The 24,696-nt window shown below is 36.2% G+C and overlaps 3 protein-coding genes across 3 annotated transcripts; 1 reads left to right on the forward strand and 2 right to left on the reverse strand.

The window, feature by feature from the left end:
- Positions 1-15,607: 15,607 nt before the first annotated feature.
- Positions 15,608-16,246, reverse strand: LOC125195238 (uncharacterized). The gene has a single exon (XM_048093419.2). The coding sequence runs from the start codon at positions 16,244-16,246 to the stop codon at positions 15,608-15,610; it is 639 nt and encodes a 212-aa protein (XP_047949376.2).
- A 1,593-nt stretch (positions 16,247-17,839) lies between these two features.
- On the forward strand, positions 17,840-21,749 carry LOH1 (RNA-binding CRS1 / YhbY (CRM) domain protein). The gene is made up of 4 exons (XM_048100510.2): positions 17,840-18,022; positions 18,155-18,437; positions 19,085-19,492; positions 19,691-21,749. The coding sequence occupies exons 1-4, from the start codon at positions 17,910-17,912 to the stop codon at positions 20,222-20,224; spliced, it is 1,338 nt and encodes a 445-aa protein (XP_047956467.1). The 5' UTR covers positions 17,840-17,909; the 3' UTR covers positions 20,225-21,749.
- A 594-nt stretch (positions 21,750-22,343) lies between these two features.
- LOC125209566 (Far-red impaired responsive (FAR1) family protein) lies at positions 22,344-24,350 on the reverse strand. The gene is made up of 3 exons (XM_048109165.2): positions 24,191-24,350; positions 22,754-23,214; positions 22,344-22,672 (listed from the first exon to the last, which is right to left on the reverse strand). Coding segments are annotated over exons 1-3 (684 nt in total). The 5' UTR covers positions 24,192-24,350; the 3' UTR covers positions 22,344-22,450.
- Positions 24,351-24,696: the final 346 nt, after the last annotated feature.

Below are 24,696 nucleotides of genomic sequence, written 5' to 3' on the forward strand. Positions count from 1 at the left end.
AAAATCATACAAAATATCTAAGCGATGATTACAATAAGTGCGTTGTATACGGTCTTCATCGGTTGGTTTGCAAATTTTATGAAGCTAGTTTCTAATATTATCGTCACCCATTATGTGGGGACAATAATCCTACAAAATAGCAAGTTCATATGGGCATACTTCTCAAATATAAATAGTGTGAAATAGAAAGTAGTTTCTAATATTATCGTCACCCATTACGTGAAGACAATAATCCTAAGAAATTACAGTTTTTCAGAAGTTCAAACAGAATTTATGAGATAGCTTGATTTTGTTATCAACACATGAGCATTGTTATGGGAGTGTATTGTAGAAACAAAATTCTGTAATTTGAAATTTGATGGTCGTGCTTAGGCAACATTAGGCGGCCATGCCATTATGTGGTCTCTGGAATATTCGTCGGTGTTGTGACCAGTAAAAATGTTAAAGTTGTGAATGAGTATTGATCTCTTATGGAGGGTACCTGTTTTCGATTTTACAGTTGCAAGACACATGATTGTTTTGTGGTTATTTGTGATTATGTATTGAGCATAAGTATGTGATAATTAGTTTATTTGCCAAATCTTCATGATGTCATTCAATTTTTGTCTGCGATCCTTGAAGAAAGTAAACTCGAATGCCAAAACTATGTAGACCGGAAACGAAAATGGATAAGATTCTCATCGCTGAAAACCTTGATTTTATACTCACCGATTCATGTCCTCTATTTCCTCGACACAATTCCACGAAGAATGTTCGAGATTGCATTATGCATGTACTTGACAAGCTCTTTGAGGAATAAGTCAAGCTATTTTCTTTTAAGTAGCATGACAAGTCTTGGTTAGTGACGATGAAAGATGGATATTAATAGAATCTGTTTAGATTATTCAATTGGATTATCCTAAAGGGACAGAATGTTTTGAGGAGTCTTTTGATCACTCAAATAGTTTTCTAACTCAAGTCATTGCCTAAAGTAATAAGAAATGACTAGTAGAAAGGTTTAACTGAAAAGTAGAAAACTTTCAGAATATTAGTCGTTATATTACTGTAAGAGGAAAGTAACATGATAGATGACGAATTCATAAAGGCTGTATTTTTTTTCGTAAGTCCTAGTTCATTTGAACAAAAGACTAGATATGGAAATGAGAGAGCCTGAATTGTCATTAAAGTTTGTCTAAAGCGAGTGAGGATGCTTTGTAAGTTGGATTGACCTCTTTTATAGAATGACAATGACTTACATGAAAATGCAACTTCTAAGTAAGAGATCTTGATCCAGTTAGGCATTTGTTGCAGTGGGAGCTATTTATGCTCAATTATTGTTTTATGTTTGATGTTTATGACATCATAGTATTGAAACAATATAAATGCAACAAGATTGAGTATTAAACAACACATCAACTTCTTAAACAATGAATGATAAAGTATTTATGGCTCTTAATCTTAAGGCCAAGAAAACTTAGTTATTGTTCAAACTGATCTAGACTATCAAGATTTTAATAATTTGTTTGTTAAATAGTTTAAAAGTCGAGAATGTTTGTTTGATGCACTATGAGTCTGAATCGTTTGATTCAGAATACTTATAGAAGTGCAACATAAAAAGACTAGCGAGTCTTAATGGTTTACACCATAAGAAGACGAGCAAAGTGTTATGATCAGTAGTGGGAGTCTAATCTCCATTAACAAATCCAAGCATTCTTCTAAAGAATGGGATGGTTATGTAAGAAGGAATCGAAGTCTTTCTAAGATAAGTTCGATTAAGTGATGAGTTATACTCATTAAAATCTTATCATTGATGGGATAAGCATTAGATACAATGAGATAAACCTTAAAGAAACTACCAACATCAGTACCTTCTACAAAACACGAGTTGTGGACTAGAGCGACTCTAGTCTAGCACATCTCAAGGTGTAATGTTGTTCCAACACGTGTTGGAAATGTATCCAAGTAATTGGAGTTGAGTACTGAGGTATGATTTAAGGTTGTCCCAAATGATGTAAGGTTATAAGTTATGTAATCTTCAAAGATAGAATTCTTGTATGAAGATCAAGAGAGGAATTACAAGCCTAACAACGTGATAACTCTCAAGATAAGAGAGAGATATCGGATTTTCTACATTACCAAGGATTCATACCATTAGAAAATTTTGCACTAATAAAATCAACTTCAGAACCTATGATTGTAAGAACCAGGTCGTAGTGGGAGCGTTCTTAGGAACATAACGAGTTCATGGGTCTGAGAGTGTCGTAAGACTCAGTCTCAGATTAACTTGAACATAATTCCTTTAACTACAATGTAGTATTGGTTCATTTGAATATTCATCCTTGAAAAGGTGATAGATTCCAAACTATAATATAAGATAGACAACACGTTTTACAAGACTTGCAAAACTACCTACAGGCTGTGTCAGTCAGTGGGAGCAAGTATCTTTGCAAGTGTAAATGTGGATATCAAATGGCTAGACAATGACAATGGGTTATGCCCAAAGAGAATTATCTTCTCGCTATCGTTGTGCTAGGATTTATTCGATCCCATTGTCTATTAGAACTTACATAAATTAGAATGTATGTATTATGATTGTCAAGACAGCCTTCTATAAATAGAAGTCTTGAGGAAATCATCTACTAGAACGTCCTAATAGATATGTAATTAAGGGCAAGAAATGCATGATTGGAAGCTTATAAAGACCCTGGTGGTCTTAGGCAAACATCTAAATCAGAGTATATGTGTTTTATCAAAATTGTCAAATGTCTGGAATTTGACTTTTGCCCATAGAAGTGCTGTAAGCACAAGGAAGTTGAAAGTGCATTAAATATGGTATTATTGGTACTCTACAATGATGAAATCTACAAAAGTTGCAAAAAACTAAGATTGACATCTGGCGTAGGAAACTGGTTGTCTACCCAGTTTAAGATAGAGGATTAAAGAAAAACTAACTACATTCTAAGCATCTGAGTCCTTTTAAGATTGCTAGAAAGAATGATGAGATTCTCTTAGGAATCCTACATCTATACATTGCTTGGAACATTTTAGCATTAGAAATTCCATGAAAAAGTTTATACCTTTCAAGATGGAATTGTCTTGTCTCTAATCAAGTGTCGTTTGACGCTTAGTGAGATCAAGAATTATGAGACTAGTTACGGAGATAGTTGTCTCATGTATGCTATAATGTGTACTAAGTTCGATATTAGTTGTGCTTATGTATGACAAGCGTATATCATATTAACTATGGCAAATGACTTTGATTGAGGTAAAGAGTATACCATAGTACTTAAAAAAGACTAATTGCTATATTCTAGTTTACCAGTCATTCATGTAATGTCATTGGGGTTACATTGTCTTAGTTTTATGACTATTCAGTGATTGAGTAAGTCATCCTCTGAATACGTGTTTACCTTAGGAATAGTTTCCTAATAGCTTTAATCGTAAGTTTGAGTATGCCTATGAGTATTATTTTTTATTACTCTAGTGAAGACTAACTCAAGGGACACACGAGTTTATTAAGCTAAGCAATCACATATGGAGATGAAATTAATTAAAGATTAAGTACGCAACAAAGACATTATGGTGAAAAAGATATAATCAGAGAACAACCAAGCAGATTTTTCTTTCACTTAGTGAAATGAATGGTAGTTCGATATATCTAGTACAAAGACCTACTTTGAGTATAAGTGGGAGAGTTTTGGCAGTGGGTATACTCGAAAGCATGTTTTGTGTATAAGTGGGAGTTTTTAGGTTTGGTATACTGAAAAGCATGTTTCGAGCAAGTTTCGCGAATAGAATCTTGATTGTATACGTAAAACTCTACAATCCACTTTTAATCCGATTCAGTATTATTAGAGCAGTTTCGCACGAATAGAATCAGTATATTATTACATTGTGTTTGCTTGTGCATTTATAAGATGTTTTATAAACATTTAAATGTATAAGAAGCGAACGAAGTCTAAGTCTTTTGCTTAGTAGACCGGTTGTGGGCGACGTCCACTTTAAGGTAACACGGTCAGTTCTATGCAATGCTTTGCAAAAGAAAAAGAAGAATTTCACAACCTAGATAGGCTTTGTCTACCTATTGTGAAAGGTTGCAATGTTAGTCCACATATTTCTAAGCCTTACTGAAATAAGATGACATTGGTGTGGTACAGCAATGAACGGATCTAACAGCAAGACGTGTCTTTATCTACATATGTTAGTATTGAGCATACGGTATTGATTATGCACTACTTTGACTTATCAAATGGTGCGGGTTATTCGCAACCCAATAATCCTGATATATTGGGTAGTGGTGATTAATATCTAGCGGTGCTAGGATTGCTATTATGTTGAAACGTGCTCGAGGTGAGTCTCGTTTGATAATGTCCTCAAGAGGAGCTTGAACAAGGTTTTATTATTTAGAAAACTGGTCATTTGGAGTTTTATTACTCTATGAATAATAATTAAGTGTTTCTTGCTAGGTCCACTCTTGGAATTAATAAGATGTTAATTAATTAAGTCCATAGCAGACATTAATTAATTAATGGACATTTATATCTTAAGCGCGAGAAATAAATAATAAACAAAGTGGAAACCCGGATTACTTGTAATTTCGGATTTGGATGGGGAGAGTTCAATATTACTTCTGTAGTGGCTACTCGTAATATTTCAATATAAGCTTGTATTAAATTGTGGGTTCAATTTAATTAGTAAAAAGCTAATTGGGGGAGCCCATATCCAAAACCTTCCATAGATCCATGTCTGGGCCCAAAAGGAACTTAATATAAATAGGAGAATAAAGGAGACAAAATGACCTTTTTTTTTCTTGAAAGCCAGTCAAAAAATTAGAGAAGGAGCGATTTTTATTATTCTCCTCCGTGAAAATTTCAGCTCCTCCTCCGTGAGAAATTTTCTGTCTTCTTTATTCGAGTCCTAATATTTTGATAAGATCAGTCCACACTGATATCGGAATACAGTTCGGGAACCATAGAGAAGATCCGTGGTCTAGTATTTAAGATCATCACGTGGAGAAGACGCGAGCAATCGATGATTCTTTGGAGAATCAAAATCGGTAACCCTAAACCGTAGAAATCATGTTTTGGATTTATATTTTTCTAAGCATGAATTATTTGCGTTCTACCATGAAATTATCTGTTTAACATGTGAATTGATTAATCGCATAATCGGTCAAATAGATCCGTATCTGATTTATTTGTTTTGTACAAGTCTTCCGCTGTGCAAGGGGCACCAAACCCCAACAAGAATTGCTACAGTCCTTTGACCGGATAGATGATGGCCTCATAAATCATTTCGAAGGTTTCCTTGGAGTAGCACTTTGCAACAAAGTTGTCAACATTCTCCGAAGTCATCTCAATCGCTGCAATGGCATGTTGACACGGTAATCCCGTCAACATGCATCGTCTGCAGCTACAAGTGCGGTCCCGCAGGTCCACAACAAATTCGTCATTCCACTTTGTATTGACTTGATAAATCCACTCCCCGGCCTCCCTCACCATGCATTCTCCAATCTTCTCCTTTGTTTTCTCAAGCTTGTTTTTTATTTTTGGCCCAAAAGCATCCTCCAATCTTGTCCCCATCCTCCTTGTAGTAAACCTATCCATGAGATACATCCGAATACACCCTAGCATTCCATACAACGACTTCTCCCGAGCAAATAGTAACACCTCGTTGTAATATTCAGAAATGTTATTAACAATGATGCCACATTTTGCTTCAAACCCAAAGAAAGCGCGACTCCAATTCTCCTTCATTGTGCGATCTGCCAACCACTTGTATGCTTCCACATTCTCTTCCTTCAATTCATTCATTGCCTTCTCGAAGCCATAAATGTTTGTTGCTCGAGCTGCCTCCTAGATCAAGTCCTTCAAAATAGTTGAAGGAAACAATTTCTTGAAATTGTTGTGCATATGCCAAACACACATCCAGTGTTCGGCATGCGAGCAACAGTTTCTCATGGCATTGAGTAGCCCCTGACATTAACAAAAAGATATATTAGTTGATACAATTTTTGATGAATTGATACGCTCGGATTTTGCACTGTTTTAAGGCCATTATTTGGTCCGTTTTTTATGTCAAAATCACTCTACACGTCCATTATTTGCACATTTGATCTATTTTGGTATTTTGACGTGTTTTGTGAGAAATGTACATAATTGAGCCGAAAAAGGGAGCCAAAACGCAAAGTCTGGAAATGTGGAGTCAGACGGCGACCAGCGACCGCCGCGAAGTTGTACGGCGACCGCCGGCGCCTGGCGGCCAATGCAATGCAATGGCCCGCCTCGGAAATTTACGCTTGGAAGGGGGTCTCGCCCAGTGACCGTCGGAAGTCATGCGGCGGTCCGCCGCCGAAGGAACAGAGACTTTGGACTCCAACGCGGCGACCGCCGGCCAAGGTGCGGCGGCCTGCCGGAGAAAGGCGGCGAATCCGAAATGCCCTAGATCTGCTCCAAGATTTACCATATTTTGAAGATCTTTTCCTTCTACAATGAGGATTGGCTTTCCCCTATAAATAAGACCTCAAGTTTCATCAAATTAGAGAGCTTCTACTTGCAAAATAATTCATAGAGACCAAAAGCTAGAGTACTTCAATTGTGCAAGGAGTTGAAGAAGGATTTCAAGAGCATCAAGAACGACAAGGATTCAACCTACGGGTTCTATTTGCTTTAGTTTTATGTTCAAATTGTCTTCCCTTCAATCTATGTGTTTATCTTATTCCATTATGTGTAACTAAACTCATAGGATTCCAGGGATGTGTTAGTAACGACTTTGGTTATACAATTTCAATTTTCTATTATTCGTTTTGTTTTTACTTTGTTTCTTCCCTAAATAATTCTGATGCTGCATGATTGAGTGACACAATCTTGTATGATTTAATATAGCTTGCTTCATAATTGTGAGAGAGTTCTAGCGAGTTAGGTTCACTCAGTAGACGCTACAGTTAGCTTCCTTAAAACGGTACTGTTAATTGAGAGTGAGGACTTTTCAAGGGTCGTAGGAGCTTTTTGGAGTTACATGTTAGGAGTGACAACCCTAATCATGTAATCAACGTTTGTATCGCATGATCATAAGCTAGGTGACTCGTCCTATCAAAGTAATAACTGTGCTAGGGTATTGTAGTTTGGATTTTGTATAACCATAACTGTTAACGCACATCCCTGTAATTCTCTTATCTCTATATTTTATCTCGTGATTTATTTGCATCTAGTTGTTATTTGCTTTCCATTGTTTTTTGTTTTCAAAAAGTTTTCAAAACCTTTCGTTCTACCAGATAGTACAAGATAGACACTTTGTGTTTGCCTTCCCCGTGTTCGATATCCCGGTACTGACCTTTGGCTATACTATTTCTATTCTGTATACTTGCAGGTATTAATAGTGCTAAAAAATAGTGCATCATGAATGTGTCAATATTTCTAATATGCATACCTGAAATCCACACAACACACACACACACAACAGGCTTCACACACTAATTTGCTTCTTGTCCAATCACAGAAAACAACCTTATTCCATCCTACTTATGTAAGAGGATAAATCCAAAACAACCAAAAATCCAAAATCTATATTTTTTCACACACATTGATACAAATTTCAGACCTTATGCACAAGCAAAGAAGCAAAATCTATTTTTTTTTTAGTTGATACAAATTTTAGATCTTATGCACAAAAACAAAATAAACAAAATGTAATTCAATCACATAAAACAGCCTTAGGCACATGCACACTCACACATTGTTACAAATTCCAAAATGCAGCTACTTCACACTTGAAAAAACACTATTCAACTCAAAACATTATTCATATTACTCAATATTACAAATTTGGTGAGTCAACCTACGGGTTCTATTTGTATCATCATAATGCTCATTCTCTTCTTCATCTTCTGTTCCCGAACTTGGTGAGTCACTAGGTAGTTGATCATTGTCACTAGTATCATCAGTAGGGCGCATTGCCATTACATCCACAACCCTTTTTCACCCTTCTACTTGGGCAGCCATAATATTATCTTCATCCTTATCACTAAGGTCATAGTCATTATCAACAAATGGAGGCACCTCCATATTGCCCTCCTCAGCAACATCAACCTTGCTTTTACCCTTATCAGCCGCATCTAGCCTTTCATTTCCCTTGTTAGTGGACTTTCCATCATCAACATAATTCTCCTTACCCACTGCCTTAGCCTTCCCCTTACTTTTTCTCTTTCCCTTATCTGCTTGTTGATCTTCTACTTCATCAGTACCCACATCATTACCAACAGCTCTATCCTCATCCTCATATTCACATCCAGTAGCACCCATAACTTTATCCCCACCTACCCTTTCCCCATCAATGTCACAGTCACCCCATCCCTTACTCTCATAACATTATTTACTTAAAAACTCTTTTCTCTCTAAAAATATGAGGTTCGTTCTCTACTAACAATACTTTAATTATTTTTTTTATATCTCTCTTACTTTATCAATTGTTTATTAAACACATGTTCAACCAAATCGTGTATATTCTCGTGGAACGAATAGTATTACTATAGTCTATAGTGAATGAGAATTGTATATTTGCAGTATATTATAAATGTAAATAACACTACAAGTCTTTGGATAGATTTTATTTTGTTTGATTTATTTTTAGCTTTTGACACTATTTTTTTTTTCTTTTTCAGTTTGACCGGTACTACTAATAAAGCAATTGCAAAATTAGTATCCAAATTAAGGGTATTGATAAAATGCACACTTATATATTGTACAAACTCAAAACTCCTCAACACAGCTTCAACACAGTGTAAAATTTTAAGATTTTAATGTCAACATAGTATCAACACAATATCAACACAACATCAATCATTGACTACCGTTGAAATTCTATTGACATTTTTCCGTTGATGTTTTTTTGTGATCTGTTGACATTTTTCAATGGACAAAATCATAGTTTTGAGTTTGTACAATATTTAGAGTTTTCGTTGATTACATTCCCCAAATTAATATAATATTTGTTCTAAATACTAATAGTACACAACAAAACAATTCAAGAGAGATACTTTTTCTTGAACTTCAAATGTCACATGTACCTAATAGTCCAAGTATCTTACCAAATATGTAAACATTCGCCAACTTAAGCTGAGTACCTAGAATGAATTGATAATATACTCCCTTTTATTGACAAAATATAATTGTTTTTCCATTTTGGTTGATCTATCAAAATTAATTTTTATCTATTTAAAATATACATTAACAACATATAATTAAGAATATATAATTCAATAGTGAAATATCTATGAAATAAAAAATTAATTATTCATTTAAAAATATATTATTTAAATGTTGAATTTGTTGTCAAACAAAGCGGAAAATAAGTAAAAATTTAAGGTGGGCTTTCAGAATGGCTGTTTTTGCGTCCAGAATTGATGGATTTAGATAAATATCTTTCCATTTTTCCTTCTCTGTATCTGCAACTCACCTTTTTTTATTGTATAGTTTAGAAAATAAATTAGTAGTAATTGATAGATTTAGCTAAATAGCGGGCTTTCATATTTTCAGTCCATTGAAGGTAGGCCTAGCCCAACATGTATTCCATTGTTAATCTGTGCCCTAATTCTCCTCCTTATTTATACATACCCTCTCCTCTTTAACATCATCACTCACTAATTTCGAAATTGAGCTCAGTTTCTCACTCAACGTCTCTTCCATTCTCTCATGTTTTGAATTTTTTGAAAGTTTGTTTGAAATTGGTTTCAGCAAGATCAGCTTCTTGACTGGGTGCAGATCTATCCCTATCCAGCCAATTATTTATTCAAATCTTGCGAAATAATAATCGTCGGTAACACTCGCCTGAATCTGATTTGTTCCTGATTTTTCAGGCCCTTATTCTACCGTCACATTCATTTTTCAATAAAATTTATTTTTGTATCTGATGGCAAACGCACTCTGTCCCTTAACAATCCTAATGTTTCGAGGCAATTTCTTCGTTTGCCAAATTGATTGCATCTCCGATTTTACTCGCCCAATCGATTTTCAATTACTTGGTCAATTGGGCACATGGTTGGATAACATTTTTGAAAATTTTATGGTTTATTCATGTATACAATTAAGTTCGTATATGAAAGTCTGTTTTGAAATTGCTATCTGCAAGATCAGCTTCTTGGCTGGGTCCAGATCTATCACGGTCCAGCCAATTAATTTACTCAAACCTTGCGAAATTGTAGTCGTCGGTAACACTCGCCTGAATATGATTCGTTCCTGATTTTTCAGGCCCTTATTCTACCGTCACATTCATTTTTTGAATAATAATTATTTTCGAAGACAAAACGCACTCTGTCCGATTTTACTCGCCCAATTTATCTAAAATCACTTGGTCAACTGGGCTCATGGTTGGATAACATTTGTCAAAACTAGTGGTTTTATTGCTGTTGTTTATTTGAGGTGAAAATTGCAAAACGATTACCCCAAAAGGTTTTTAACAAATTACTTATCTAATCGATTAATTTTAATTAATTACTGACAAATTTAATCCTAATTAATTTTTAATGGATTGTAACTCAACCAGGAATTCTTATGTCGTGCCAAGTTAGTTGTTTCAGTTGTCACAAGTAAGAGAAACAAATAACTTTGTCGTTTAGAAAATCAAGATTTAATTTTGCCCTAAACCCTGAAGTATATGCAATGAAATTAACTAAATTGTTTTAAACAACGCCATTAGCACAATAATTTTCTTCATTTTAAACGATTAGAATAATAATTTGATGGTTCGAAAATTGGTATTTTATTTTTTATTTTTCTAATGAATTTTAGCTATATAGTTTTAAGTAGTCTAGTTGAATGAACTGATTTCATACATAAAATGGGTTAATTACTCTATTATACACCAAAATATTATTATTTGCGGACGACATAAATTTTGAGTATAAAGACTAAATTTAGTGGATAAATTAAAAAGAGGAAGAGAGACGAAGAGAGAATAAAGTAAGAGAGTAAAGTATGTGTGGAAAAATGTTAAGAAAAATGACTCTATTATTATTGAATAGACGGAAATGGAAAAACGCCTCTGTTACTATGGAATGGAGGGAGTAGTTTTTAAGGATATTAGTATCTAAAACTATGAACTTTGGCAAAAATTTAGTATTTCTCACGAACTTTAAAATTGGAGAAGACTCTCACAAATTTTACACCTTATTTGGTATTTCTCAAATTAATCCAAATAAGATATTTTCAACAAAATCTTATTTTATGTGAGCAACCGTGATACCTTTTGTGTTATTTTAAACCACTTTTTAAGTTCATAACGAGTAGGATAAAGAGTAGGATAAAGGTCAAGTATGATTAAAAAAAGTCCCGTAAGTAAGTCAAATAAGGTGATAGACATGCTGTGGGAAATATCAAACTAAGTGCAAAATTTGTAATATTCTATACTCATTTTAAAGTTCATGGGAAATACCAAATTTTGGCTGAAGTTTATGACTTTAGGGACCAATATCCCTAATTTTTATAGATAAAGAAAAGAAGTATTCCATCCATGCATGATGCATCTATAAGTGAAGTTAGGCATGCACAAACTGACCGAACCAGTGGTTAATCGTTGGTTCATAACCCGGAATTGGACCGGAAGTGGCGGTTTTGTACCTTGGATGGTTCGGCGATTCAAACCTGGGGATGGTTCGGTTCAAGTTCAAGAATTTGAGAAACCGGAACCAGCGGTTCAACAGTTCAAATTGGTAGTTCAACGGTTCAAGTAGGTTTTTCGACTAGATCCTAGGCTTTTCAGGTGTAGTGTTGCAGAAAAGTGGTCAGAAACCGTGGACTGAACCGCCGGTTCCGGCGGTAAACTGGCTGAAATTTCAAATTTTGTTTTTTTTTTAAATCTATTTTTTCCCAATTTTTCTCCATTAAATACCCACATTCTCCATCATTTCTACACACCTCATTCTTGTGTTGACAATGATTTCTCTTCTCAATCTCTATTCTCTACTCTCATTCTCATACTTCAATTTTAATATATCTTGTTCTTGAAATTTAGAAGTATATTTAAATTTATTGTTTAAGACTTCGAGTCTTTTGTAAATTGTAATTGTTATACTACCTCCGTCCACCAAAATTTGTCCCATTTTTTCATTTTCGTCCGTCCCCCCAAAATTTGTCTCATTTCACTTTTACTATTTTTAGTAGTGGACCTCATATTCCACTAACTCATTCCTACTCACATTTTATTATAAAACTAATATATAAAAGTAGGACTCACAATCCACTAACTTTTTCAACTCACTTTCCATTACATTTCTTAAAACCCGTGCCGGGTCAAAGTATTCCAAATTTTGGTGGACGGAGGTAGTAACTTTTAGTCTCGTTTAAAATTTATATCAATAAAATTGCAATTTTCATCATTATTGTTTGACTTTTATTTACGCACATGTCATAGATAAATAAAACTAAAATGTAAATAAAAAAAAATTAACCGTCAAACCGGCCCTGAACCGCTAGTTTGGCCAAGACCTGGCAGTTCTGAACCGTCGCTGGAACCGCCAAAACCCTTGGCGGGTCAGGTTCATGAATTTTTTGAACCGTGAATCGGCCGGAATCGGCGGTCTTTGAACCGTGTGCATACCTTAGTGAAGTGGTTTTATTGAACACAATTATTTAGAGAGTGAAATGAAGATAAGAATAAAGTAAAGTAGTGAAAGAAGTAAAAAAAGTTTAAATACTCCGTTCGTCTATGAAATTTGTTACTTATTTTCATTTTCGTCCGTCATTAAAAATTTGTCACTTTTCACTTTTACCATTTAATAATGAGATGATGATATTACTGAGGAACGTCTTTATCAGAATATTTTTGCTTCCCACTTCGGTCAATTAGCAATAATTTTTCTGTGGACTTCCTGAAATCTGTTCCGTTCAAAGAAAGATAAAAATAAAATCTATCAACCTCAGACGGGTAAATGATCCAAATGCCACCCTTCTTCTTTTTCGGAGAAGTTCAAAAATACTATGATGGCTCTGTTGCTTTCTATTTTAAAATGGATTCTTTTTTATGTCTTTGATTCAGCAATCCCAATGATTCGTTTTGGGCTAACCAAAAAAGGAACATTCCACTAACTCATTCTCACTTACATTTTATTATAAAACTAATATATAAAAATAGGACCCACATACCACTAATTTTTTTAACACACTTCTATTACATTCTTAAAACTCGTGCCGGGTCAAATAGTGACAAATTATAAGTGATAGTACTCTCTCAGTCCAACTTTAACGTCTCATTTGAGTTCGTCGAACCCTTCTTAAAGACCGAATTAGAGACCAAATTTGGGTCACTCATTTTTCTTAATCTTATGGTTATGATTAATATAAAATTAATTTAATATTTTTATTAAATGAAAACGTTTTTTTTTTGTTTTTTTTTTATTTTTTAAAATTTTAAATTTTTTTTTAATTTTTTTTTAAATGTTTTTAATTTTTTTTTAAATTGTTTTTAAATTTTTTTATTATGAAGTAATAAACTAATGGAAGTAATAAACTAATGAGATGAAGTAATAGCATGACTGAATGAAGTAATAAGTTCACTACTACTGCTTGACGTTTAACACAGTTAACATTGTATTTGAATAAAATGTCACATTTACTTCATTACTATCGTTCATTTAGTTCATTATGTTGTGTTATTTTTCACATTCATTACATACCGAATTTGTAACACCCCACTTTTTCGAACCCTAATTTTTGAGACATGAAATTTTTTGCATTAAATGCTTTTAATGCTATGAAGTATGTGGATTAAATGATGAATGATTTATTGCTTGATTCCTTGTGACCTAATTGCGATTTGGAGTTGAGATTGATTTGAATAATCAAATTTGTTGAGTATATGACGTGACTGTTGAATAGTCAAAGATGTGGAATTTGTGACGTGACCGTTGAAAGGTCAAGGTGTTGAGAATATGAGGTGAAATTAGAATGGTGAATTGTGTGACGTAATTATGTGAATATTTTGATGCGGGGTGAAATAATATTGTGGTGAATTATTTCCTAAGGGATGAGTGAGATTAAATAGGAGCATCATTATTTAATTGGAATTTTCAACCACTCCTATTTATTGGAAATGAATTCTATTTTTCGTGGATTTAATTATTCGCTTGGGATATTTATCCAAATTAAATCCAAAGTTCGATTATTAAATATTTCCTCTATGAAATTTTCAACCCCTATGTTTATTCCAAGGAGAATTTCGAAAATCTCCTATTTATGGGAGAAGGGATTATTTTATTATATTATTTGATCCCTTATTTATTCTCTTCCATGAATAAATTCAAATATCCTAGCATATCTTACCATCTTTAAGGAGATCTTATCATATCCTATTTTAATTAATATTTGGAATTTATTCCTTGGGAGGGAATCAATATTCACGCCACTTTCCCTATTTATTTGGAGGATTTATTATTTTTATTCTGCTCCGTGATATTTTATTCTACTCCGTAAAATACCAGAATAAACTCATAGGCTAATTAAATAGCCTAGAATTCGAAATTTTCCTCCTTATTCTCCACCAAAATTAACGCCAACTTCCACCACCAAATCTTCTCAAATCTTTAATTAATTTAATTAAAGATATTATATTCTTGAACTCTATAAATAAGAGAGAAAAACCTAACCCTAGCCACTAAACTACACGCCTACTCCCTCTCTCCCTCACGCCATTTTCTCTCCCACTCTCTCTCAAATTTTCTTCTACTTTTCTCCAAGATTTCTTCATCTTTTGAGAAGAATTCAAGTTGAAGCCTCAAGAATTATTGAAGAATCAAGATTCTACTTTGTTTCTATCGATTGTTTTTTTTATCAAGAAGAGGTGATAACTCAAACTCTCGGCGTGATAGCAAGAGGAAGAGCGTACTTGTGATCTAAGGGGTCGAGGTGAGCTTTATTTACTAAACTCTCTTATTTCCAAAATATTGATTATGGTGTTATAAGGGTGGATTAAAATGTTATGCCATGCCTGTGACTGTTTTGATTATGTTGTGTGCCTGATGCCTAGTTTGTGAGTCCGCTCCATTAGGCTATAGGGCTATATAAATGAATTCGGGTCTGAGTAGGGCCGCAAACCCTATCAGGCTAGTGTACACAGTTGGGATCGAGAGCCATCCTTGCTAGTCGGCCGGTCTCGTGGACGAATAGTGTGGCCACACTTTCGTCGCACTATGGAATTGTTGATTGTTGAGAAAATGGGTGGAATTGTTTGACTGGCCAGTCTATGAAATTATTTTGTGATACTCGATAATATTCTTTTATAAATGCAAACTCGAGTTCACTATGGTAAGGATGGCATATCTATTAAAATGTTTTGGCATGGGTTCACTGGGTATGTTTAAAATACTCAGTCCTGCATTTGTTTTCCCTATGTGCAGGTTGAGCGGCGACGAGCGGTTGGCGGTGTTGAGCAAATAAATCGAATAATAATATGATCATTTTGAAACATCGAGTGGAGCTGTGTCTTCATACATGACTTCACTTTTCTCTTGGTTGCATCCGTTGAAACATGAAACTTATTATCGTTTGTTGAGTTTGAACTTATTCCTTCTGGTTTAGAATATTGAGACATAATGCATTTTTTTAGGATTTATATTAAACCCTTGACTTTTGAGCATAATTTAGAGCATTCCCAACAGTTTCCTGTCTGCCAGATAGTACCCCATAGTGTACCGACGGTGGTTGGCCGTGAACTCTACGGTAGGCGCTCGCCCGGCACACAAGCCGTTGAACAATGGAGACCCGTTCAACACATTGAGGTCGTTGTTCGACCCAACGACTACAAAGTAGGCATGCCAGATCCACAACCGTTGGTCGGCAACGGCCTCCAACACAATCGTTGGATGCGAGCCCTTGTGCCCGCTAGTGAATGCTCCTCTCCAACCCATTGGACAATTCTTCCACGGCCAGTGCATACAGTCGATGCTGCCCAGCATCCCCGGGAAGCCGTGCCTCTCCTCGTGCATTCGCACCAATCTGCGAACATCGTCGGACGTTGGCTTTCTCAAGTATGTGTCCTTGAATGCTTCGATCACTGCCCGACAGAATTTGGCTAGGCAAGCGCGTCCAGTATGCTCGCTCACATGGAGGTACTCCTCAAACATATCTGCAGTTGTTCCGTAAGCGAGTTGGCGGAGGGCGGATGTGCATTTCTGTAAAGTCGATATACTTTGCCGCCCGACAGCATCGAATGTTTGCATAAAGTACGCGTCACGAGCCACAACTGCGTTGACAATGCGCAAGAACACATTCCTCCGCATCCGGAACCGGCGAGGAACATCTGATCACTCCATCGAGGATCTGCAGAGAAATAATCCATGAAAAGCCGCAAACCAGCTTGTTCACAGTCTCGGTGGATATACATCCGAGTACGCGGTACCCGGTCGTGTTGCTCGTTCCACGCTTGGATAGCAGCTTGATAGCGTTCCACCTCGTTGTTGATTTCTTCTTGGATTGCGGGCATCGCCGTCTCTAACATTCGAGCCATTTGAGCTTCGATTGCTCGTTTGCCTTCACGCCGAGGATTCATTTTTCGAATTTTATGGTGAGTGAGAGGGAATGAAGTTGAAGTGATTTGAAAATGGATGGAAGAGTGATATTTATATATTAATTTTCGAATTTAAAAAAAAAAAAAAAAAACGGAGGGGACTTGCAGCCCGGCCCGAACGCAAATAACGCCGGGACGGGCGTGACGGAGGGAGAGGCCCCGGGATGCAACTGCGTCCTCGGGACCGGCCTGGGCCGAGCCGCATCGTCGTCCAACGCTAAACACGGGCCGGGACTCGCGAGTTGCGGCCCGGCCCAGTAGCGTTATTCATGCTCTAAAACCTCCCTTATTTCTCCCTAACTCCTGCCACATCAGCGCCACATCAGCACCATAATTTATCCCCAGTTTTTAGCCAACTTTTAGCCAACTGCTCCAATGGTTTCTCCCTTATTTCTCCCTAACTCAACATTTCATTTTTACATCATCACTAATTTAATTGTTTTATTTTTGTATATAATAAAGCTAGCTAATTTAATTTATAAGACAAAACAAATAATAGTAATAAAGTTCGTTGTATTAAACACGGGTAAACATTACAACGACGAAAATTAATAAAAAAAAATAGTACAGGAATGAAGAGAAGGTGTGTATTTATAGGGGGAAATTAAAAAAAAAAAAAACAAAAAATATATTTATCGCCGAATTATCGCCCACAGTGGTCGGCGATAATTCGGCGATAATTTCGCCGGTTGGCAATAAAACGGGAGGAAAAATCGCCGAATTATCGCCGACCTCTCCCATTGGTCGGCGATAACTCGGCGATAGACGGCGAAAAAATGCCGACTTTTAGCCGGCACCATTGGGAGTGCTCTTACGATATCTATCCATGATTGATTTTCTTGCTTAAGCCGTTGTCAATTTGTCATTTTCTTAAATAGTTCATTAATTACTTTGGTCAAATCCCTTGAAATGAAACCTTAGTCTACGTTCTTGTTGCATTTAAGTCCGCCTAGGTAGCGATCGTCGTATTTATTATACCCTAGAAAACCGGGCTGTTACAGAATTTATTTCAACTGAGAGACAATTATGTCATAACACATTATGAAGTAATAAACTAATGGAATGAAGTAATAAACTAATAGAATGGAATAATAAACTAATAGAATGAAGTAATAGCATGACTGAACGAAGTAATAAGTTTACTACTATCTTGACATTTAACACAATTAACATTGTATTTCAATAAAGATACATTCTCAAAATGAAAGAAGGTATAATACATCTTCATATACCATTTCTATTGGAGCATGAACTTTTTTGAAGAAAAAGTAAATATGTTTAGTTATTTCCATTTGCCTTTAACCATGGAGATGCTCTAATTCACATTTTAGCTTGAGATGAACAGAGCGTGAATCGGAAGGCAAAACAAAAGAAAAATGGCGGTGAGAAATTTAGCATCTAAACTCCCATTCCTCAAACATCTCCGTTCCAATTTCGCTCTCTTTTCACCTCTTCTCTCTCATGCCCATTTCATATCCCAGAGCTCCAGGTGATTAATTTCTTCCGTTTTTCCTTTTCCCAATTGTGAAAATTCAGTGTGTAATAACAGATTGCTATTTTCGCTGCATACTTCAGTGAAAGTATAATTAATTTCTAGGGCTGCTGATCGTTTTATGCGCAGGATCGTTAGCAGCAGCACACCTCTTGCAGCCTGGAAATGTGTGATTGGAGGGCAAATATGTAAATTTGGCGGCGTCGCATCGTTCCATTCGGGTCGGGTTCTGAGAAATACGGAGCCTGAGGTGGAGCAGGGCGGGCAAAATGGTGCTGGTCCGGTAACGAAAAGGAAGAAATTGAAAGGGAAGAGAGCTGTGGTGAGGTGGCTCAAGTTATTCAGGTATAAGAAGAAGAAAACCTTTGAAAGGATGACTGCGGAAGAGAAAATCCTCTACAAATTGATGAAGGTATTTTAAAAAAAAAAAAAAATTGAATCTCATTTAGTTGCAATGTATCGATTTGTGTAGTCTCTTTGATTATGCTTTACTTGATTGAGTGGATGTTTATGAAGTAGAAATGAGAATTTGGCATTGGATTAATGTTGTTGTTTAGGTGTTGAGATGTAGGTCTTGAACATACGAGGAATGGTTTATCGTGTCGATAACTGTTGATTATTATAGTTCATTACTTATTAAGGTGTACTGGTTTTAGGAGTCCATTTTAGTGATTTATGGACAGGTTTAAGTCATAGTTGCGAATTCAGTTTATTGGATAAGGATTTGAATCGTCTCTTTGATTATACTTTACTTGATTGACTGGATCATGTTTTGAAGTTGGTGTTTTTGTTGAACCTTTGAGTTGAAATGTTGGTAAACAAACAAGAATCGGGTGATTTTGACCTCAATCAATGTCGATTATTATCGTTCAGGAATTCTTAAGGTCTATAGTCATAGTTGGATCACAATTCATGTAGCCTTCGTGATCATTACATACATGATAGAGCCTTCTAATAATCTTGTGATTATACCTGGCTTGATTGATAACGAGAAATGGATGATTTGGAAACTATGTGTCATTTGAGATTCTTACAACACGTTGTTAATGCTTCACCTAGGCTCGGAGGAAAGAGGAAAGATTACTTGAAGCCCTCAGAAAGATCGAGCCTAAAGAGACATCGGACACGATGCACGACCCTGAAATATTGACACCCGAAGAACACTTTTACTTTTTGAAGATGGGCGAGAAGAGCAAAAATTATGTCCCTGTTGGGAGACGGGGATTGTATCAAGGCGTTATACTGAACATGCACTTGCACTGGAAGAAGCATCAGACATTGAAGGTCATCGTGAAGACTTTCTCCCCTGAGGAAGTGAAGGAGATTGCCTCAGAGCTGGCGCGTTTGAGCGGTGGGATTGTGCTCGATATTCAGGAAGATAACACCATAATCATGTACAGAGGGAAGAACTATGCCCAACCCCCGACCGAGATAATGTCTCCAAGGGAAACCCTATCGAGAAAGAAGGTAGTATCATTCAAAACTCATTTGTTACTCAACGCTGGTTTTGTTGTTCGGGAACACTCTAGTGCATCTGTCATAATTAAATCCTGATTGGGAATTAATAAGCCCTAATTGGGTGGGTGCACTGTGCACCAGATGTACAAGTTTTTGCCTTTGTTTTGTTTGCTTTTGTAATGTTAATGCACATCTATGATTTTGTAGGCCTTGGATAAATCGAGATATAGGGATGCTCTGAGGGCTGTTAAGAGATATATCCCAAGATTGGAGCAGGAGCTCGAGCTGCTTCAAGCTCAGGCGGGAAGTGAACCTACGACGAATGAAGAAAAACAGGCAAATGATGCTGGTGATCTAGAATCCGGGAACCATCCCAATCGAGAGTTTGAAGGGTCTGATAGGCTGAAAGAACTATTGACTAAAAGTGAAGAAAATGGAACCAATTTGAGCGTAGGCTTGGATATGGTTTCGGATTCTGATGATCTGTCTGATATTTTTGAGTCGGAGTCAGACGCGGAGACGGAAGGGAAAGATTTAAAGCCTCTTTACATGGACGAGTTTGAAAAGTTTCCGGTACAGAGTGAGGCAGAGGACGACGATTTCGAAGAACATTTGCGCCAAATATCTGCTGATATGAAAAAGGGGAAATCGCTGAACAGAGGCGTAGAGGCAGAGGATCTCGATGAGGTTGATCGAATGGTTCTACGAGCTGCTTCACTTTTGAAAAAAAAGAGGAAATGATCACATAGGGTAGATAAGGTTCTTGCCGTAATCTTGAAAGCTCGTGAGATTGCCCAAACCATGCTAAAAACACATTTTTAGCCAGATTAACTAACTATCACACCATTACCCTGCGATAGCTAATCTGGCTTTTCACTGTTCATCAAGAATAACTTTATTCTTCTTCTCGCTCGCCGTCTGCAACCAGGAAAGAAAAACCCTTCCCCTTTTTCTCTTTCTTCACTCATTTCCATTGCTTCTGAAATTGAAGTCTTTGCTATGGCTTGCTCAATTTCTATAGAAAGTTCATTATCTCTTCTAAATACCACTCTTCCTCTTTCCCATCTTATACAAAACTTAATTTTCTCAAAAAGGAAATTGAGAGATTGTCTGCAAAAAGAATCTCTGCTTCTTGCCGTATGATTACGATTCTGATTTTTTTTAGTTTTCCCATTTTTGTTGAAATTTGAAGTGTTTGGTGGTTTCTTGAGAATATTTTGTGAGGTAGATTCTTGATGATTGGAGATTTTCTCCAATGGGACAATTGATTTTGGAATTTTGATTGGAGTTCTTTGAATTCTGACACCAAAGAATTGTCATCATCTTCTTGATCGATCCAGCTAGACTTTTTCTGGGATTTGGTGCCAAGGGCACTTAACGTGGGATTTTGAATGATGGGGCTTCATCATAGACTTGTTCTTAGTGAATGCTTGTTTGTTCAGATCTGAGATTTTCTTGGTTTTTAAGCGTCGAATTTAGGGAGATTTTTCCAGTGGAGTTAAGTTTCTTGAGCTTTGATTTGATGGTGGAGTTTGATGATTATGTGTCCTTGATGAGTTAGTTTTGTGCTTGGATGAATTAGATGGGACATTGGTGATCACTTTGGTCCGATTCTTGGATGACAATGAAGTAGATTTAATGAGTTTGGTTTGGTTTTGGTGAAGATTTAGTGATGGATATGGACCTTTGTCTTGATGAGGCAAGTCTTGATCATCTTCAGACAGTAAGTTTTGTGGCTGGGCGGGAACGAGTGAAAAAGTGACGAAAAGAAGATACCAGTGCTGGCTGGCTCTGATGTTTGTTGAGTGCTGCTGTGCTCGTTGGGGACATGGGAGAGCTTTGGAGAGTTGTGTTGGCAAATGCATACGATGTAAATGGGAAATGGGAGAAAGTGAGAGGTGCGAAGAGGATGAGTAAGGAAGGAGGGTGGAGTATGTGAATGTGGAAGGGTTTGAGCTTTATTTCTTTGCAGGCGGCACTACACATTCGGAGAGGGTGAGTATATATAAGGTTAAGGGCTGGTTGAAGATTAATATGCAGTGAGTGATTGGATTTTCTTTACTTAGAAGAAGCGTCCATTCCATTGATGAGTATTGAGGCATAGATGATTTGCAGAGTAAAATGCTCACAAGCGGACATTGGTTTGGAAACTAGTTTTATCTTGATCACGTCACTTGTTAATAATGCATGTTTTATCAAATTTTTGGATTTGGCCAATTTACTTGTGATCAATTTGTTTTCATGGTATTGAAATAGTTTTTTGAAAGCTTGACTAGAATATATGTGAAGCTAATAACATTGCATGATTTTTTAATCTCATGCTCCAAACATATACGCATCACTCTAATGTGAATTCACATATACTTGAAGGCAAATTACTAACATCGATACTTCAATGAAAATTATTGGAAAAATTGTGAACTTTAGTCAAATTCTACTCAACAACATATAATAATATCAGATGAGAAAACTATTGAAGCTTTGATTTGTTAGCAATTATCAATAATAATATTTTTTGTATGGTTGTACTATTTGATACGATGACAACCATAAAATCATGTCCACATCCCCATTGGTGAGACAAACAATGTCGCATATTAATGTAAAAATAGCCTCGTTTTGATTAGAAATCACACAATCATGAGACAAGATTTTTTTATAGTTGGATTATTGCAAACAAATCCAAATTTATAGTAATTTTTAGCTAATTTAAAATGATATAAACCAAATTCGATCAAAGTTCATGAAAATTTTCCAGCTAACCTTCCATAATTTTAACTTCCGCTGACTTTGAGGTGTAAACTAGCGTTTATACCTCAATAGTTTCTTCAATAATAAATCAATACTACAAATTATACAATTGCTGCAATAAGGGTAGCACTCTTTATTAGTAATAATAACATAACAGAGTGAAAAAATCTTGACATATACTAAAAATAACAACATCAACATAACTCTTGCATCAGACTACAACTTTTTATCCGATCCTATTGTCAGTGCTTCACTAAGAGCTTCTGCTTCAGCTTTTTTAACACTTTCAACCACTGCGAGAATTTTCGACGACATCTGATCGGCTTGGCTCTCGACGGTCGAAAGAAGGCTGATCAGACTCTCCCGATACTCAGCGCATAGCTCTTCTTGCCGCTGCAGCTCTCGTGCAAGTTCTTGGATCCGCTTGTCCTTATCGAGCTGCACTGACGAAAGCATAATCAAAATATATAGTTTTTGGTAGTAAAATATGTACACGAATAGAGGATTGCATTGGCGTACCACATTAGTGTATTCTTGAGTGGTGACAACTAGAGCGTGGTTGTGTTCCTTGGCGAAACGAGTCACCACCCACTTCCCAGACTTCTCCAACTTGAATAGTATCGTTGCCTTGCAACCCTCGCGTGCACTAGGCCGTGGCTTCTTCTCGGGCCCAACCATGCCCTTTGTGTGTGGGGAGAAGCCCTGTTTGTTACATCCGAGCCGGCGAGCAAGAGTTCTACCGTCTATCTCGGAACGACGACGTTGCATGACGCGCACAACGAACCCTACCCTCCTAGCATAGTCACTATAGAATCTCCTAGCATCATCTTCCGAGTCGAACTCCATACCTACATGGGGTTCGACAATTTCACCTCCTTCCCCCGACCATGCCTTCTCCTCAGATTCAGCTAGATCACCTTCGTCCGAGTCCCTTGAGTTCAAATCCTCTTTGTCCGTGTCATCAGCTGTTGCTTCTAGCACTGCAAACCATTCAGACGCCAAAAATTACCACAATGTATACAAAGCAAATCACATACTTTTCGAAGTCCTCTACCATCAACTGTCAATGCCTCCAAGGTCCATTCTATCTGATTCTCCTATCAAGCTAAAAGAGGCTATAATACCATTGGATTTTCACTATAAATACTAACAACAGATGGATCTAAATGGCTCCACATAGACATAACATTGGAGCCTTTTTTGGAAACAATTAGCAAGATTTTTGCCATCACCAGAACAACAGACCTTTAGTCCAATATCAACAAATGAATCAGAATTCCAATCTTGATCATTCTCCTCTCATTCTATCACTATAGTATTACCCATTTTCTAAAATATTACCAACCACATGCATCAATACAGTTTAAAAAACAATGATTTTGAAAATTAGGCAATTTTCTTATTCCCTAGTAATAATTCTAGAATGAGATAAGACTGCATAAGTAATTAGGTATCATCTAAACAGACACGTGCTTGATACAAATACAATAACAAAAAAAATTGCAAAGTCAAGACTACTTCAAGAAACGAGTTTCGCTTTTTAAACACATTTTCCTCTGTTTAAAATCTAATTATCTCCATTAAATTCTGCAAGGGAATTAAAAATTCAATTCTAACTGAAATTTGCAGCATTTCGAGTAATTATTTATGCAGGAGCAATGAAATTGAGGCATACATGCATATGCATTTGTTAATTTCGACTCTCTTTCGCTCTCTCACGCGTCCCCACACAAAATCAACCAAAATAGTTAAGTCACAAATCAGCAAGAGAAGTGAACGAAACCTAGAAAACTCATCCATCCCCAAAATCATAGAAAAACCAAATCAATATATCAAATAAAACAAGAAATTCCGTAATTTTGTTTCCGTCTAATTCCGTAATTTTGTTCCGTTATCAAATAACGAAAAAGGAAGATATTTCGAAACACAAAGAGCGAGGGGAAACGAGAATCTTACTTGTCGGTGGAAGAAAATCAAAGGATTAGGATGAAATTTGGAGAGAAATGCAAATCGAAAGTGAAAGTGAGGAGTTTTAGGACGATTTGTTCTGAGCTTCGAAGCTGAACACCGCAGTGTATGGGCACCCACCCGTTTTCCTCCTTTTTAGAACTCTTATTATTTTGTTCTTATATTTGGCATAATATTTTTTATATAGATTTCTTTTGTATTGTGAAATCCTCTTTTTTTTTATCTGCTTGGAAAATGCATTAGAGCATCCACAATCTCCGTCGTATCAGCGTTTTATCCTCCTATTCATCCACCTGCAGTGAGAGGCCCTATAATCCGTCCTATAATTTTAACTTATATTTGCAAATATATCAAGCAAAATAAAAAAAAAGTACCACAATTTAAAAAGAAATCTTACATTTACTTATTAAAAGAAAATGTTACAAGAGTGGGAAAAAAAAACAAGTGCACTACAGATGGTCTAAAGCATTCCCAACTGGCACTGGAGAGAATCG

Source organism: Salvia hispanica, chromosome 2, assembly GCF_029641045.1.
Source record: "Salvia hispanica isolate PSC_SH4W2 chromosome 2, Shi_PSC_v1, whole genome shotgun sequence".
Classification (NCBI taxonomy): Eukaryota; Viridiplantae; Streptophyta; class Magnoliopsida; order Lamiales; family Lamiaceae; genus Salvia; species Salvia hispanica.